Raw genomic sequence first — 17,841 nt, forward strand, 5'->3', positions numbered from 1 at the left:
GCATGCACGGCTATTTAGGAGCGGCAAAACCAGCTCTATCCGTAGATGGGGCGCCGCGAGCAAGTGTGAAGAGTCCCCATTGAAGGAGGCTTTGTTGCTTAGGCCGCTTGGCCCTCGGATCCATGTCCGTTCAGATACTATGGATGTATATATGGCCAGAAAAGTGGAATTCGACGAGTAATTACTGTGTTGAAGGCATTATACGATTTGGCTTCGGAGCACACATATATTCGTGACGACCATCGCCTGGAACAGCTTGTAATTTATATGTGACATAATTTCGTGATGCCGTCACGAAATTAAAATCACGAACATTTCCTGTCACTACGGTACTGCTCGTCCGTGCGTTGCGATGTTGGGTGAACGCCTTGTAACCCTTCAACTACACTCACAATATACCGCTGCACTATTCTCTCCACTCCTGCCACATCATGTTTCACCGACATACTTCGGCATCTTCCGCATCTATATACTTTAGTACGCGGTCAGCTGCTTCACCAGGACCCCGGTGTTTATTTATATAGGAAAAGTCCAAACAGAGGCCCCATAGGTGTTAGGTCCGCGGGTGATCCGTACTCCGAGAGACTAGATGTGTCGAGAGACATTGGATTGGCTGGGACAGATAGACTCCGCCAAGAACCCGGAGATTGACAGACAGTCATACAGAACCTATGACCTGGGATTGGCCGACAGGCTGACGAGTGTGCGTTGCAAACGTTTCGGATCTTGAACCCGGCTAGTCTTAAAGCCCTTCTGCGTGTCTGTCAGCATCGATTCTCAGAGTGACACACTTGTGATGAGCATCCGCATTGACTCATGTTGTTACTCTAGCGGTGTCTTACAGTCTCTAAGACTAGTGATTACCATCAGTTCGATGATACATGAATGCAGTCTCATAGCTAGCCTGTGACTATAAACGCTTATCGGCATGTCCGAGCGCACGAAGCCACTGCTGTTAGAGCATAGAGAGGCGCAGTGAAGCCATAGCCACCGAATATACTACGCACATCTACGCAATAACGTCCTTTTATCTGTAAACAGCATTAGTGTGGACCTCTAGACGGAAAACAGGGTACAGGAAGGTTGGAACAGCGGCGAGGGACCTGCAGAATTGATGCGCCGGGGATGTGCGGCCTTTCCTGCGAAAGCCATCAGGGAGCCGTCTTAGGGGGCGACATGATATTAATCCGACGAGTTCCACTTACGGCGCAGCCATCGTGTGTACATAGCCACTTTCTGTGTTTTCGAGAGACTCGGGCACATGGCCGTTTCCCCATCTCCCCTCCCCTTTTCCACTCCACCACACCTTCACTCGCACGTGCCGCTGTAAACGGCCTGTGTGGAGCGCGGCTTTTCCTTTCACCGCATCATCAAGGATCGTCTCCGGAACCGCTTGCGTGTGGTTACCATTGACTCCTTGATGCGAGTGCGGCTACTTGCTCAGCCTTTTGAGGTCATGGATTTCAGCGATGCATCTGATGTTTACGCGTCCGGCACTGAGCCCTCCACCCTAAAAACCCTTATGGGGGTTTCATGCACTACAGTGCCATGTTTGGATAGTGATGTTGAGAGCGATGAGGAGCCTGCTGATGAGGGGGAAGATGACGAAGAGGAGGCCAGCGAGGCATTTATGAGTGATGGGGATCCAGAACTGTCCAGTGAGTCTGGCAGTGAGGTTGCCGATGAGGGGGACGAAGAGGAGGACGAGGAGATGTTCCTCTCCAGTCCTACGGTGTCTAAGGGTCTCCTTGAAGAGCTCGGGTTGTGATGCTCACAGGCAGACGTGCAGGCGTGCATGTGTTGCTGCGTGTGTGTGTGTGTGTGTGTGTGTGTGTTTGTTCGTGCATATCAGAACTGTGAACTGCAAACTGAGAACTGGAAACTGCGCATATAAAATACGAATAAATGTAATTTCAAGCGGCACACAGCGAAATTACGTTCTTGCGTCACCCGACAGGTTTTGGGATGGGCTATCGGGGCACCCGACAGAAATTGAAAGATATGCAAAAACGCTATCGGGTGGGCCCGACGGGCATGGGAAGGGGAAAACCGGCAACCCGACCATTTCAGGAAGGTCCTGTACCACCTTGGTGCCCTGTCATGCAATCATGTGCTACATGCACGTTCAACCGGCACAGCACTTTACAACCTGGCAATTGTAACAAGACACATTCAACTCGACAACGAGTACCACATGAAAGAAAATGGGAGAAATTTGGAAAGAGCTTTTGGGCTGATGCGCTGATTATGGCAATGCAGGGCAGTGCAAGGCATGGGGAGCCTGGACAGGGACGTGAGGGGACAATAGGAGGGGAGAGAGGGGTTGGTCTGTGCCCTTTCTAAGGTCTCGCCGCGTTTCAAAGATTTTTGCGCAACTTAGATTTTTGCGTCCTCTGGCCCAACAAAAAATATTGCACAACAAGCGCTTGAGACCTCACATCCGTAGTGCGAAAAACGTACTCTGCCATATTTTTCGGCATTTGGGAAAAACGTCCCGAGGAAATATTTCGATTGCGACGAGCATATTTTTTGCGAGCCGTGCCCTCCTCTCACATCACCTCAACGCGTCTCTGGACAGCAAACATCTCTCAGCACTCCAGCTCAATAAAACACAAAACTCTCAGTTTACTTTAAATAGTACACGGATGCCCTGCTGTACAGCATCCTGGCAGCTTTTGCGAAACCAAGCTCCCGCACACATGCATACATCTATGCATACGCGCACACATACATACGTATATATGCACGTATATATATACATATATGTAGTACATACTTACGTATAGATATACGTACATATGTACGTACATATATACACAATCAACACCCTAAGGCACCCGCCCCGGGGGCCCGAAAGGACCTTCTCCGGCTGAATTAATGTACACCAAGACGCAGCGCTTTCGCCTCCCTCACTCCCTCTTCCTCGCTGCATGCATACCTCGTAGCTCGTCACACAGTCCCTTTGTCATGTAACCGAAATCGTACATTCGCCACACGCTTTGTCGTCACAAACTGTACTTCTCCTCCGGCGCACCTACCACTCTCATCACCCATCTACGTGATCTCTACCTGACCTTAATAGTCACTCACAGCTTCACTCACTCACTCACAGCTCGCCTCTCGTCGAAGCTTCTTTTTGGTACGAAATTGCCCGTACTGCCCTTGCTTTAGTCCGTACACAGGGCCTGTTGCAATGCAGATCCAGCGACATGCCGTACGCTTAGACACGGGATAAAAGAAAAGGAAGAAAGGTTCCTCGCCGTCCTCGAAAGCCGCCTCCCCGCCAATAATGCACCTTAGCAATAATAAAAATATATAAAAACATCTTCACGGTGACCGTTCCGCCGCACATTCGCTCACAGCACCGCGCCTCCTCTTTTCTCCTCTCTTTCACTCAACTTCTCTCTCCATTCTCTCCGCTTTCCCCCCTTCTCATTCTTCTTCTCTACTCCTCCCTCGCCCATCAGACCCACACGGACCCACCCCAGAGGCTAGACGGTCACGTCGCCCAGGTCCCCTACGATATTTGTCCAGCCGTCCGCACCTATGTATGTACGTATGTCTACCTGTCCACAAATACACCCCGTCGTCCTTCGGAGAACAGCTCCCCTTCCCCCTCCCGCTCCCAGCCACCCCAGCCTCAACCGGAACCGGATCCAACCAGAGGACCTCAACAGCTCCTGCCACCATGGGTTCGACAGACAGACAGACAGACAGACCGTCAAACCACGACTGAACTTGAAAGGGTCTTCTACTCTTTTCCTCTCGCCACATCTCCTCTCACTGCGAGGCGCATTTCGCCTCCGCCTGCATTTATTACAACAATATCCCTCCCCACGTTCTAGGGACCTCTAAATCAAGATGTTGGTACTTCAACGCAACTCGGGGACTCGGCAACAAAGCACAACACAACGCGTCGTGTGTCGTTTGCCAATCAATATATAAAACGCACAAGACATAATCAATGCAATAAGTATAAGCGCCTTCTGTCGTACATCTTCCGTACGCCCTCAGACCCTAGGTGTAACAAGCTCCTCTTGCTCTGAGTTCCGTAATTCCCCCCTCTCTTTTTTCTCCAGTTCTCCTGCTCTCTCTCTCTCTCCCCCTTTTCTCCCTATCTCTATGTGCTCTTGTTCGACAATAATGGATGACCGAAGACTCCCCCAACCGGGGCGGCCCCCAATTGCAACACATACAAACACACAGCGCCTCATGCGGTGCCGCTCACGCCGCCCCCAGCACCGCCGCCAGCGCCCTCTGCCGCTGCTCCGGCCCCATCTCCAACAGCAGCGCCGCCATTCGGCTGCCCACCATCAGAGCCTCCTCGTCGCTGATCGCCACACCCAGGGACCGAAAGGACTGTGTGTGTGTCGAGAGGACAACATCAACAACAAGGGAAGACAAAAAGGAGCAGCACAGTTATGATGATGAAAGGGAGGAGGATGAATGGGAGGGTTCGGGGTGTGGGATGTGGGCGAGAAGATGCGGGGAAGACGGAGGGAACTGGGGAGATGGGGCAGGAGCACGGAAGAGGAGGAGGTGTTGGGAGAGGCCATGAACCCACTCCGACCCACGGGTCAATACTATCCACAAGGCAACAGACCAACCGGCACGCCAGTCGATGTTTTAAATCTGGATCAGGGCTACATAAATCGACCCATGGGTCCAGTCCACATTAATCGATGCCTCCATTCGGAACCATGGGGGATGGGGACGATTCTACCGCTCTTCGCCCACCTGCAGCAGCGTGCCCAGTTGCTCGTACGTGTAGTTGTAGACCCCTCCCTGGATTAGCCGAAGATAGACAGCCTGCGGGAAGCGAAGTTGCGGGCCCGCTGCAGTCGAGGACGAAGACGAGCCGTCGCACTCACATTCATCGCCGCCGCCAGCAGGAGCGGCAGCAGCAGCGGATGACCGCGCTGCGGCCGTGTCGGCGGAGAATTTCGACGTGGAGGTCCAAAACGATGACGATGTGCGCGGTGAGGAGCTCAGGCGACGGTTGGGGCTCGTGCTGGCTGTTGCAGCAGCAGTAGCCATGTAATGGTGAGCGCCGCTGCGCAGCTGCAACTGCGATTTGCTGTGGCCGCTGCGCTGGTGCATTTGAAGGTCTGCGGGATACCGAGATTCACCCCAATACGCCGCGCAAGCATCCTCGGCGCCGTCATCATCGGCATCAGATGGCCGCTCCCTGGAGGACCTGGCACTCAGGGTTGCGTTTGAATTATCGGCATCAGTAGAAGGCGAAATGGTGGTGTGGGTGGCGGCGTTGTTGGCGGTGCTTAGGGCCGCAAGCGCCGCAAGTACAGCTGTAGCCGACGCCGGATCGAAGGGTCCCGGGTGGCAGTAGCAGCACATGTCGAGATCTGTCAGCCAGTCCTCCCCAGGATGAGCGCCCAAATGGACAAGCGAGCGGAGAAGGGTCGCAAGTTGGCGAGGACGCAGGCGGCGCAGCCGATGTGGCGCCGAAAGATCGCTTAGACATGCAGCCAGAAAGGCATCGTTGTCAGGTCGTCGACCAGCTGCGGCAGAAGCGGTCGCGTATTGGTAGAGGTCATCAGCAAGTTGAGAGGGCGGCCGAGCGCCGCGTGGCTCGCGGGCAGCAGCAGCAGCAGCTGCGGCTGGGGCATGGGCGCCGGCAGCCACGATAACGCTCGCCCTTGGTGACTGTGCTCCGTCTGAAGGATGTGAAGAGTTATACGTGATGGCAATAGACGCTCGGTGTCTTTTTGGCCATAAGCAACGAGCTGCGCAGGACAACAGCCGTCGGTCGCTGGCCGACGCTGGGGTCGCCGTGCAAGAACGCTGATACATGGTGGCCCAGAAGCGGTAGTTTGAAGCTCTTCAAATTTCAGGTGTTGCCGCGCTATATTCAGTGAATCGACGATGAAGACGATTTGCACAATTCAATGCATGTGCCAAAGCACCGTTACAAGGAAGAACCTAAGGGAAGTGCTTCTTGTATTACACAAACATGCAGACGAATGTAAGATGTGCACGCCGGGCGATATCTGCTGCCCTCAAATGAGCGGCTATGGGCAGCACTGGTAAAAAAAGTGCAGTCCCAGTCAACATCAATGTCGTACGGTGTTGATGGGAAAGTGAGGAAACGCGTGCGTTCCCAAACTGGTATGAAGCTGCGAGATGAACTTTGATGTTCGTGGCTTGATGGCCATCGGCATACCAGAATGGTACAGACCGCAGAACATGAACCCGGGCTTTTTTCTGCGACCTGCCCTATGGTTTACACCCAACACCCTTCCCGTGGTAGGCATAGATGCTGTCGTCGCACAGGGTATACTTTTTGCATTGAGAGCAGCAGATAACCAAGAAAGAGGTGTCGCCGATGCCTGGCTCCGTGCACTCCAATGCGCACAGCTTGCACATGATAGGTAAGAACTAAAACCCCTTAAGTTTATCGAAAAGTCCAGAACTTTTTCCAAGGGCATCTCCTTGTGCCGGGCGTCCATCGGCAAGTTCCGGTCTTTCGTTCCGTGACAGATGAGTCCCCGCCGCACGCAATACCCCACAACAATCTGTGCAACTCATAATCTTTCTTTCCTTCTTTTGTTCCGAATCCCCTCATCACAGCCCGCAGTCCCCTGCCGTCGGCTCATGCAAACCACTCCCATCTACCTCTGCACCAGCTAACCCTCTCACATTACGCACCACACCCGTGCATACTGCTTGAAATGCTTGTTTTCCCCAAAATTGACGCCCACGGCCACCTGAAACCAGGCTGCTGCGCGACCTTCATGATGTCGTTCGCAACCTCAGCTTCTGGCAGAGCCAGGTCTCCGCCGGCGGCGTGTGGTCCCACGGAGCATTTATGCTGCTCAGCCGTGGACCGCTCTCTTTTGCCGAGGACGTGGCCGGCGCGGCCAAAGGCTTTGCAACGCGGCGCATATTACCTCTGCTTAAAACTCTATCGTCTGCTGGCCCGCCTTCTCTTACTCGCGCAACTGCCGACCGCAACCACCAGCAGTCGCATCAGGACAGCTCTCCAGCGAAGCATATGGAGCGGTCCTTCTTCCTATCTTCTTCTTCCTCTGCCACCGCTTCTCCTGAACAAGGGTCGTCCGCGAGCGCTACAGACATGATGCAGCAGCGGGTGGGTTGGTTCAGTTTGGGGAACTGCAGGTCGGTTCGCACCCACACCCACACCCGCACCCACACCCGCACCCATACCCACACCCACACCCGCACCCACCGGGGCCATGCGGGCGATAGGAACAGGCGCAAAGACCCAGATCACGATCACCACATCAGTTTAGCATGGTGGGTCATGTGGTCTCGCCCGTTCTGGGGTTTCACGTCATTGTACGGCTAGCACGTGGCCGTGTTGCCTCAAACCCCAATGGCACAGCTGCCCGGGGTCGGTCGGCCCCTGCTGGGGCCCGCTGTCCCACACCACACACCCGCACCCACACGTGTGTATGAGTGTGAATGTGTGTGTATGTATGTATGTGTGCAGGTGCTGCTGCTTCGAGGTCTGCGGGAGCGACTGGCTCGCGCCCTGTCGGAGCTGACCAAGGCGGCAGGTAGGTGTGTGTGTGTGTGTGTATTGGGGGGGAGAGGAGGGGGAGGGGGACGGGGGATATTGAGTGCGCTGTTGAGCGCTAGCGGGTGCGTGTTAAAGTGGGGGCTAGGCCACATTTTTTCGGAGCTGCCTTTCATTCAGTTTCCGATTTTGGTCGCGAGCCGGAAGCCACTTGGACTTGTCTGGTGCCTTATCCAGCCCCGACTAGAAGTCCGTGAAGCGCCTTTTAGACAGGTCGCATTTCAACTCAACACCAAGGGCCCTCGAGACCCCCTAGAGCCCTAAGATAAATATATCCCTTCTGTTACTACTGGTCAGCTTGCTTTGAGCGCCTGCAGTTGCCCGTTTACGCAAGGGGGACATAAGTTCCCTACGCGCAAGTGCGGGGGTCGCCGCCAATCCATGAAAAAATCTGCTATCTTGTGAAAGATTTGGCAGTATTGTAGATGATGTTCCTATGGAATGGAGGTCCGTTGTAAAAGCAGGGGTCCAGCTCACTTGCCGCGACCTTGTAAAGTTAAACGTAATCGGCACCGGGGCCCGAAACACCAGACCACAGACTCGCTTGAGCTATGCCAACGGCACACGTGCTTGATCGATTTTAGGGCTTCTGCGAGTGGGGGATCGGCTGCTGGCGGCGTCGGCCCCTGGACAGCTGCCGTACACCATGGGTACGAGAGGTACGGCGATGGTGGACTCCGCGTCGGTGGGTTTCGCTGCGGCGGCGGCAGCCGTTGCGGCGGAGCGGCTAACGTACTTTCCTAGTACACGGAAACAAGGCGAGCAGGAGAGCGTGGTGATGAAGGTGCGTGTGTGGGGGTGGGTGGGAGGGAGAGGGGGGTTAGGGAGGGGAGGGGATGCTTTGCTGGCATTTGGCTACCTGCATCCTACCACCACAACCTGCCTACACCACCACCGTCACCGTCACTATCAACATCGCGCCTCTTTCTCCTCTCACGCTGCGCAGGTCATTGAAGATGACGTGCGAACGGCCGTACGCGGCATGACGGCGGCGCTGGAAGGCCTGCTGTCGTACGCTGGGTACGACATTCCGGAGAAGCCGGTACGGACATCTTCCGGGGAGTTGAACGATCAATCGCTTTTCCTGGAGATCCGCGGCTTGCTGGATCTGCTGCGGCTACAGCCACATGCCGTGCACGCCCTTGGGCTGGCTCCGGAACCTGTCCAACAGCCAGTGCCGGCGGAGTCAGCGGCGGCCACGTCGGCAACACCTTTCTTGTATCAAATGGCGGCGATCCCGGCGGCGGCGGTGCCGCCGCCGCCGTCAGCGGCTTCCCGCGAGCCGGCGACCCCGGCGGTGGAGGCAGCGGGCGGCAGTAGTAGCAGCAGCGGAGCCAGCAGCAGCCGACCCATGGGTCTTCACGTGGCGTCAGGCGGCGACTCGGCAGCAGCTGCTCTTCGTGCCGCAAGGAGGGCTGCTGCACTGGCAGGTGATCATATTGAACGCGATTGTGCTATGGGGGCTGCCGTAAAGCCGTACTTTCCGTATCAGGGTTCGTACGAGATGGCCGTTTGGGAGCAGGTCAGGATTGTGTATCGTAACCCAGGGGAACTGGTCTCCTGTCACATTGCCGGTCTCCTCTCGCATCCTTTCCATGCTGCTGCTGTTACTCGCCACCTCCCTTCCCCCCACCTCCCCCCCACATCTGCCGCACCACTCTTTCCTTGGCATCAGCCTCACTCGCTCGTGGTTCGTCTTTCCCCCCCCCCGCCTCCCACCTCCCCCCAACGAACCTAGGTCCGTTGGTACCGTTGCCGGCTACAGCCCGCATGCCGTCACGTTGGAAGCGCCATTGGCTCCGCTACTGTGCCACCGGGGGTGTACTGCTGTACGGCGGCATGTATCTTGTACGACACAGTCGCTTAGCGGGCAGCGATGATCTGGACAGGTGAGCTAGTACCGAGCAAGTGCTACGGACCGAGAGAGAGAGTGTTTGTGTGTATGTATGTGTGTATGTGTCTTTGAGGGAAAATGTCAGAAAATGAATGGTAAGTAGGCCACTGCCTTTCGAATGAAAAACGAAATGAAACGATGATTTGCTGCGACAAACCTATTATCAATCCGTGTCCACATCTCGCCCTGGGCGTTTATTGTCCTTATCCTGGATTTGACGCGCGCGCGTACACACACAAATTCTGTGATCTTCGCAAAATTCCTCATCTCCCCACTTTCGTAGATGGATCCTGACTGTCGTATCTGCCGTACGCTCGGCTCTGCGTACCCACGTGGTGGAGCCACTGGCTGCCGTACGGGACGAGCTCTTCCGTACTTTCCGTGATCGGCCTGCAATTGTGTCGCCAAAGGACTTTTCCCTTAGTCGTGAGTCGCTGTTGCGAATGCTGGCGGACTTTGCCAGAGACCATCAAACCTACGACACCACCACCACGCGCACCACCACCGCAATCAACGCTACCGCGCCCTCGAGTAGAAGTGCTAGTGCCGCCGGCAGCAGCAGTAGCAGTAGCGGCAGCAGCAGCCATCACGCGCCCCCGGACTCAACGGCTGCTGCTACCGGCGCGGCAGCAGCACTGCCCGGTGATGTGGGGTTAGGTGCGGCGGGGGCGAGTAGCGGCGACGGCAGTGGCAGCGGTACGGCGGGGGGAGATGAGGTCCTCGCCGCGGGCATGGCCGTACTGATGCGCTCGTACGAGGCTGAGCTCCGGAACCCGCTCCGAAACCTGATACTAGGCGACCTGGCGCGCGCGCTTCTCATACAGGTCGGTTGGTATTGGCTGGAGTAAGAGTAAGTTACTTGATCGGTTGATCTCCACAACCCTCTCCACACCCCTCTCCACACCCCTCTCCACACCCCTCTCCACACCCCTCTCCACACCCCTCTCCACACCCCTCTCCACACCCCTCTCCACAACCCTCTCCACAACCCTCTCCTCACCAACCCAGGTCCAGCACGTCAAGGTGGATGGCGAGGCGGCCATGTTGCGACTGGACCAGATCCTGAGAGCCAACGAGCTCTCCCTCAGCCTCATGGCGGCGCTGCCCGCACTGGGCATCTCGCTGGCGGTGGTGGTGGGGACCACGAGGTAGGGCGCCGCGAGGTGGCGGCACTGGCAGTGGTGGCGGTGATGGTGATGGTGGTGGTGGTATGGTAGAGGCGGATGCGGAGGCCCACACGGAGGCCCACAGGCCTCTCCCGCTTTTTGAACCTGCTGCTTCTTCCCCTTACCCAACAGACAGATAGACAGACTTACAGACAGTTGGACAGAGGTAGACAGACGGACAAACAGACAGACGGATGGACGGACTTCCTGCCTGCCTGACTGATCGACGGCCTCCGAACTCATGACGCCTCTGTTATTCCCGGGAACCCCGCCATCACACCACAAACACACCTATCCCCCCTCCCGCCGCCTTGAAAACGGAGGATAACACTATCGATTGTGTTTGCGTGCCGCCGCCCAGCGGAATATGCGCCTTTACTCGCTTAGCCTCCCCACCTTCCCCGCAGCTTAGCCTTCCCGCATCAGTCTTTCCTTGGCATCAGCTTCACTCGTTCGTGGTTCGTCTTCCCCTCCTCCCCCACTCCCTGTTATAATGGGCTTTACTTCCGGAGCTACGGGTCGTTTCGGTCTCTTGTTGCAGTTTCGGACTGAGATTCGGACTCACTAGGCAGTTCATTTCTGAGCTGCTTACATCACGTGATTCTCCCTTTCCCCCCCCCCCGTATGTGTGTGTAGGCTGCTCGTCCCACGCGCCCCTGACCCCAAGCGCGCGGCCGTACCCTCCCGTCTCGCAATGGCTTCCCTGGAGCGCACCCTCAGCCAGCTGGCTGCAGCGGAGGAGAAATGGCAGCTGCAGCTGCAATTCCAAGAGGGCGGCGAGGCGGCCGTACTTCCTGCTGCTGCTGCTACTGCAGGTAAAGGTGCTACATCTGCAGCTGCGGCTGCTACAGCCGCGGTGGAGGAGCTCCGGGGACTAGTGGTGTATCGACTGTACCGGGTGAGTGTACTGCACATGTACGATTTTGTGCGTTGAAGCCTGATGGTGGGGATCACGACATGAATGGTGCCGTACGGCGACTCTTGAGGAAGCTTGTTCCTGTTTCACAGCTGGTGTGCCCATCGATGGTTTTCCTCTTCCCCTACCCCTCCTCTCTTCCCTCTTTGTGCCTCTTCGCCCGCTCCTTGCCATGGTTCCCCCTTCTATCCATGGCCTTCTGGCCATCCTTTCATCTTCATGGCCAGCTGCTTCCTGTCCGTGCTCCCCGCTTCCTGCACGCCGGTCGCGATCCTCAGGTATTTTCGGAGGTGACGGCGTTGTACGCCTCCGCAGATCGCACTTCACGGTTTAGTGAGTGGCGGCAGCTGTATGGCGATCTGCTGACGTTGGCAGCTCCAGCGCCCTCACGGGAGCTGTTGGCCACCCATCAGCGCATGATGCGGACCTACTCCGTATTCCAGAGATAGTCGTCGGATTTAGGTGGTCGGGTTGTTATTAAAGAGGCGGAGGAGGTCGTGTAGTTACGGCTTTCGGGTTTCCTGGCATCATAGGCATGGGAGAGGGTTGAAGTGATGATGTGAGGGGTAATTGACAGCGTTTCGGCCGCGCGAGTTTGGCAGTATAGCATTTTTTGGTATCAAGGTGAAAAAGGCTGTAGCATTTCAGACCCGGATGAATGGCGGGAGGCGAGATCGCGCGTGGGGATTGCTGCGGCGTTTGGGAACAGGCTTTAGGTGTGCGGCCGGCCAAAGGCGCAGACTCTGGCATTTATAAATACTGTGTCTCTGTTTATATTGTTTCATGCTACAGGCCAAAGCAAAGCCCAACGCTTGTCATACTCTTCTGCGGATCACATTTCCGGTTATTTCAGTTGTTCGTTGTTTGCATGAAATTTGTTAGGAATCCCCAACATGGCCAGCAGAAGTCATTTTAATGATGTCATCAACAGCTAAGACACATATAACTCAAGAAGTAAAGGCCTTGGGCTTCTGACTGCTGATAGGTCGACCTTTTCGTGACTGAACCGATACCTATCTTGTGCCAGGATTAGCGATCCAGATTGAGTTTCTACACCATCCTGAGATAACTATTACAGAGGAAGACACTTTAGCTGACTGGCCGATTGAATGTATTCTCGTACAGTGCTGTGAATTTCCATGCCAGATGAGACGGGGGTGACCTTTGTGACATAACGGCAGCTGGAGGCCGAACGTTTTGATTTTTATTTGAAAGCCGAACCTTCTTGCTACTGCTTTGTGGCGCAGACGTCAGTCCATCACCGGGTGCCTTCCTCCTGCCTATTGAAATGTCTCAGTCCGAAGCAACCCCGACTGGTTCACCTTGGGTGAGGCTGAACACATAGTCGCCGCGGCCACCTGGGCGCCGGAACTCCCCTGCTAACAAAGGGGCCGACATTTATACGCTATTTCAGGGCTACGCCGCAACCTCGCAGCTGCTTCAGAGCCGCGTCGAAGTGCCTAGCCCTGAAGACCATCAGCGGGACATCTTGAACAGAGCCTACCAGAAGGCCCTAGCAGCGCTGGCTTCTGCTCAGGCTGTCGTTGCGGGTATCGCATACAGCCTCTACGACGTAGATGCTGGGCAGACGGATGTCTCCGCGCGCCTCTCCGGTCGCCCCGCCATGCGCTACACCGGCAGGAAGCGCAAGCTGAGTCCATCCGTCTACGACTACAGCGACTCGTGTTTTGGAGGCGCGGCCGGAAAGGCGGATACACCAACACATGTGAGCGGCCGACTCTCCGGGCAGCTTGCGGTGGAATCAGAGCTCAACTCAAGTCGGGCCTCTGATCCCGTATAAGTCGTGCATCCAAAACATAGCGCTTCCACGGAGTCGATATTTAGCAGGAAGTCACAATCTGGGTCATTTTCCTTTTCCTTATCCCCCCTATTCCAACGATCCCTTTCTTACATGTTCATCGCTTCAGCCAAGCCGTTAAAATTTGTGCGTTGTGTTGACGCCGCTGCGGAAATACGACACCATATTCCCCTCATTCCTATTAAAATTGCCACCGTCCTCATTTTATGCCGTACACGATAACGTACTGCATGCGAATCCGCCCACCTTACCACAAGAGCCGCACATCTGCGTCATTCTGATGATATGGAACATGGCACGGAGGCGATATGGGTCACACGGCTGTGATATGCCGTATGGGCTATATGACACCCTTCTTCACCACCCATCAGGGAGCCCCCTGCTTTATGATGCTCCGAAACCAACAAATAAGGAGCATACGGCAATAATAATAAGTAGTTGATGGCTCTTTGTACTCTTCTTCCTATTACCATTCATTACTCCTGCCCAACGCATTTTTCAACCTTGACAGCCACCACCACATGGCTTTAATCGATGAAGTAGTTCTTGAATTGGTGTCTCCCACTCTTCCCGACCCCGTCATAATGTTCATCATCTTGCCCATCCCTCTGGGTATTGCCATCGCTTCTGTTGGTACTGGCAGTTGTTTATTTATTTATTTATTTATTCTCATCCTGCGCATATAATTACCTATTTCTTTCTCCTTCTCTTCCGTCCTCCGTTCCCCTTTCCCGCAACAGGATTTGCTTCCCGCGTCCCGAAGTGAGCTCCGAAGCCACCAGCTGCTTGCCGTACGATGGCTGGTCTCCCTGGAGCTGCAGGGCGCCGGCGGCGTTCTGGCGGACGAGCTGGAACAAGACCGGCGGGCCGAGGTAGCGGGACTGCTGTCGCACCTCCTCGCGCAGGCGCCGCTGACTTCGTTGTTATCGTCGTCATCATCGTCCATGCCCATGTTCCAGGAGATGCTGCAAGGATTTGCTGGCGGCAGCGGGAGCGGAGGTGCCGGGATAGGGCCTGGGGGCGGCGGTGAAGGCGGCGGAGGTAACAACACTCAGATTTGCTTGTTGTTGGCGCCAGGCGGCAGCTTGGGTGGCTGGGCGGAGGCGATACGCGAGCACGTGGACGTATCCGTACAGCTGTACGACGGTACGGCGGGCTGCGCGGCGGCGTTGCAGACGGCTTGCGCAGGTGAGTGCGCATGAGGAGCTGCTGTTGTCATTCAGGAGTACTGGGGCACACTTATCTTGTCCCTTGTCCTCGCATACTACGACCATTTTGTTGTTTTGTATCAACAAAACTTGACATTTTCTCATGGTAACGGACTGCCCCAGCATCACCTTGGGTTTACCTGCCCGGATTACGACTCTGGGGAGGAATGTTTTAAAAAAGAATTTTTCTGCCGCCTGTACGGCACCATCCACTGTATTGTACATGCACGCTGGCGTGTCCATGTATTGCTTCAGGATCGACCAATCGGGGCACTGGCGGCGGCGGCAGTGGCGGCGGCGGGGATGACGGTGGCGGCGGTCCTATGGGCCCTATGGCACAACGGCAGCAGCAACCACAACCACCACCCCCGGTGGCGCCCGTACCCCCGCTCTGCATCGGACGGCCCTGCGGGCTCCCCGCCCTAGGGGGAGGGGTAGGGGGAGGGGTTCCCACGCACCAAAACCCACACGCCCTTCTAAGCTCCAACGTAAACGCGGGTAGCAGCAGCACCTCCGGCGTGTGTCCACCGAACCCGCACCAGTCGTACCCATCTGCATCGGGCGCCGTCACCGCCGCGTCACCGCTGTTGCAGCCCGCGGGGGCCACGGCCGCTGGTCACAACAAGTCCCTGCTTGTCGTACTCGCCCCTTTGGAGCACCTCCACCGCGACGCAGGGGTGTTGTCACAGATCCCGCAGCGACTGCTCGTCGTCGACCTCGCACCGTACATTGGCGGCGGCGGCGACGCCGCCGCAGCTGGCGACGGCGGCGGCCAGAGTGCCAGCGGGAACGGTTGCGGCGGCGGCGGCGGTGGCAGTGCTGCAGGGCCCAGCAGCAGCGGCGACAGCGGCGGCGGTAGCGGGCCGCTGTTCCCGCCCTTCGGTGACAGCTTTGGGCCGGGCTCAGAGCCGGGCTCCGCCTCTGGTTCCGGATGTCGGCCCGGTTTAAATTTTGGTATCGGTCTCAATCGCTTGGAAGGCTGTGGAAGGCGGCGTCAGGGCATGGACTTGGAGTCTTATCCCCACCTACATCTCTTGACGAGGCTGCCGGCGGCGTGTCGAGTGCTGCTTTCAGGTGGGCCGATGTGGAGAAGATGGGAAGAGGAGAAAAACAAGGTGAAGATGCAAATATTGGAAAGAGTCAAGACGGTTTTGGAAAAAACGAGCGAGGTGATGATAATGCATTATGGGATAGGACCTGGAGCGCGGTTACTGAGGCGAGATCTGGACCTTAACACGGAACCTAAATGTCGTACAACCTTTCCCGAAAAAATCCCCCCGGCCCATGCCGCGGCAGCATTCGACACGTGTTTTTTCATCCCTCCCGCCACGCCCCGTCCCGCCCCGAAACCACCAATGTTGTTCACTCTCACAGCGGGCGTTCCGGAGCCTTCTGGTGACGGCATCTGGCTGCTGCTACAGCTTCTAGCGCCCAAGGTGCACAGGCCCCTTTGGGAGGCGGTGTGCGAGCTGCAGCAGGGGCTCCTAGCCAGCGGAGCCGTGGGGGCGCACAGCAAGGTGGGTCTGGTGAGCATCGGAGTTGACGGCCGTTGGTTGACGGTTAATGGTTGGAGATTGGTTGGAGGGCTTAGGGAAAAGCCCCCTGGGGCTGTATGTTGAGGCGTGGGGTTTCAGGGTGTCCGCATACATCCGCAATCAGACACACTCCCGCACGGATGTGAGTGCAGGAGGCGGTTCTGTCGGAGATTCACAGCCGGCTGTGGGGTTTGTTGCGTCCCTTGACCTTGCACCGGCGAGCTCGTGACGTGGAGCTGACGACCATGCGAGCTGTCGCGACCAACCTGAACCTGTACGACCACTTCTCGGCTGCGGACGGCGGCAGACGAGCGGACGGCGGCGCGTGAGCGGACGAGAGCCCCGCGCTGTTAGAAGGAGGGCATGTGTACACGGCAGCCGCGTCGAGGGATATCCACGCGGCGTGGGGTGCGATGGTATGTGACCCGCACTTACCATGCGTTGCCTGCGTGCTCCTCCTCGTCCCCTCGCCGCCACTGCCACCGGCAGCGGCAGCCTGAGGGCGACCTGACCTCAACAGGCTCTTCGTCCTCGCCCTCCGCTGACAGCTCCATTTTCTTGGCCTGGGACGGCCTTGGCTGTATAATCTTGGTTATACGAAATGTCGATTCTAGTCTTTGCGCGGGGGTGGAAGGGAAGGAAGGAGGGGGGCGGCGGGGAAGGGTGGGGAGAGAACTGCGCCGTACTGTTTCATGGCGACTTGGGACTTGGAAGGGCGTGTGGAGAGGAGTGTGGGAGATGGGTGAAGACTGGGCAGGAAGTGCGGGAAGAGGAGAAGGAGGCGACCCCCGGGTGTATCATCTTTTTGATTTTTGGCTGGTTCGGAGGACTTGGCAGCGTGCACGTGCGCATCCCTAATGTGTTGTACCGTAACGGCCGTGTGTGTCGTGTGTGTGTGTTTCGGTGCGCGCGTCCCCTCTGGCTACCCCGGGCTAGTTTGGCGGGGGGAGTGGGCGGGTGATATTCTCCAGGGTTTGGCGGCCGTACTTCTTCACTGCAGCACGAGATGGCGGGAGAGAGGTGAGCTGAGCTGAGCAGCGCCCGGCATATCTTGGCCTTTTCAATTGCCTGCACCCGTGCCGGCCGTAAAGTACATCAAGCTCAAGATTAGGCGACCAGCACTAGGTGAACCAAATGTGTTGGATTTGGCCAGAAGATGGAAATTACAGAAAACTGAAGACTTTTGGAAAAAGAAGGGAAAACCTGCTGCGGAAGATACAGACTGCCCTTTGAGGATTGGTTACTGTGCTGTTCTGTGCGGTGGGCGGGGAGAGCTCCTTTCGGGTCATTACACCGCTTGGTGATGGATTTGCGGAATCGCGAACTGAGGACTATGATGGACGCGCTGGTAGTGAGCGCGACGGAGAGCGTAATGGAGATATGACGGCGATTAGCCGGTAGTGTTTGCGTGTGCAGCAAGACCAAATAAAAGCGCGCGTGTTGGCGAGCAATAGGAGGCCGTGGTTCTATTTTCTCTGATTAGCTTGGAACCCCCGCCTCCTCCTCTCTCCTTACGTAGCGCAGCGCGACGCATCCGCGCACTCACCCCACCCCCAACAGCACTTCATCCCGGCACTTTTACATCGTTTACGCTCGTGACTTGGAGGGAACATAAGGGATATGATGACAATCCGCTACTACACTCCATAATCCCCATGACTGCAACGCGACGGCTCGCCCCGCCTGGTTGGGTACATGGAAGTTCAAAAAGTACGGAGAGGATGCGAAAGGTAAATTGCTCGAAG

General features: G+C 56.5%; 4 protein-coding genes across 4 annotated transcripts; 3 read left to right on the plus strand and 1 right to left on the minus strand.

The window, feature by feature from the left end:
- Positions 1-589: 589 nt before the first annotated feature.
- On the plus strand, positions 590-1,768 carry VOLCADRAFT_97512 (uncharacterized protein; the record flags this gene model as incomplete). The annotated part of the gene is made up of 2 exons (XM_002956435.1): positions 590-703; positions 1,346-1,768. 2 exons carry the CDS (start codon positions 590-592, stop codon positions 1,766-1,768), a joined length of 537 nt encoding a protein of 178 aa, XP_002956481.1.
- A 2,456-nt stretch (positions 1,769-4,224) lies between these two features.
- VOLCADRAFT_97513 (uncharacterized protein) lies at positions 4,225-6,754 on the minus strand (the record flags this gene model as incomplete). Its single annotated transcript, XM_002956484.1, has 4 exons — positions 4,225-4,359; positions 4,738-4,835; positions 4,872-5,519; positions 6,667-6,754. 4 exons carry the CDS (start codon positions 6,752-6,754, stop codon positions 4,225-4,227), a joined length of 969 nt encoding a protein of 322 aa, XP_002956530.1.
- A 339-nt stretch (positions 6,755-7,093) lies between these two features.
- trx12 (thioredoxin-like protein) lies at positions 7,094-12,304 on the plus strand (the record flags this gene model as incomplete). The annotated part of the gene is made up of 9 exons (XM_002956436.1): positions 7,094-7,108; positions 7,472-7,538; positions 8,143-8,342; positions 8,505-8,988; positions 9,297-9,447; positions 9,736-9,878; positions 10,083-10,276; positions 10,461-10,586; positions 11,813-12,304. 9 exons carry the CDS (start codon positions 7,094-7,096, stop codon positions 11,981-11,983), a joined length of 1,551 nt encoding a protein of 516 aa, XP_002956482.1. The 3' UTR covers positions 11,984-12,304.
- A 518-nt stretch (positions 12,305-12,822) lies between these two features.
- On the plus strand, positions 12,823-17,711 carry VOLCADRAFT_97515 (uncharacterized protein; the record flags this gene model as incomplete). The annotated part of the gene is made up of 7 exons (XM_002956437.1): positions 12,823-12,861; positions 12,970-13,260; positions 14,094-14,541; positions 15,468-15,635; positions 15,936-16,078; positions 16,249-16,421; positions 17,657-17,711. 7 exons carry the CDS (start codon positions 12,823-12,825, stop codon positions 17,709-17,711), a joined length of 1,317 nt encoding a protein of 438 aa, XP_002956483.1.
- Positions 17,712-17,841: the final 130 nt, after the last annotated feature.

Source organism: Volvox carteri (genome assembly GCF_000143455.1).
Source record: "Volvox carteri f. nagariensis unplaced genomic scaffold VOLCAscaffold_61, whole genome shotgun sequence".
Lineage (NCBI taxonomy): Eukaryota > Viridiplantae > Chlorophyta > Chlorophyceae > Chlamydomonadales > Volvocaceae > Volvox > Volvox carteri.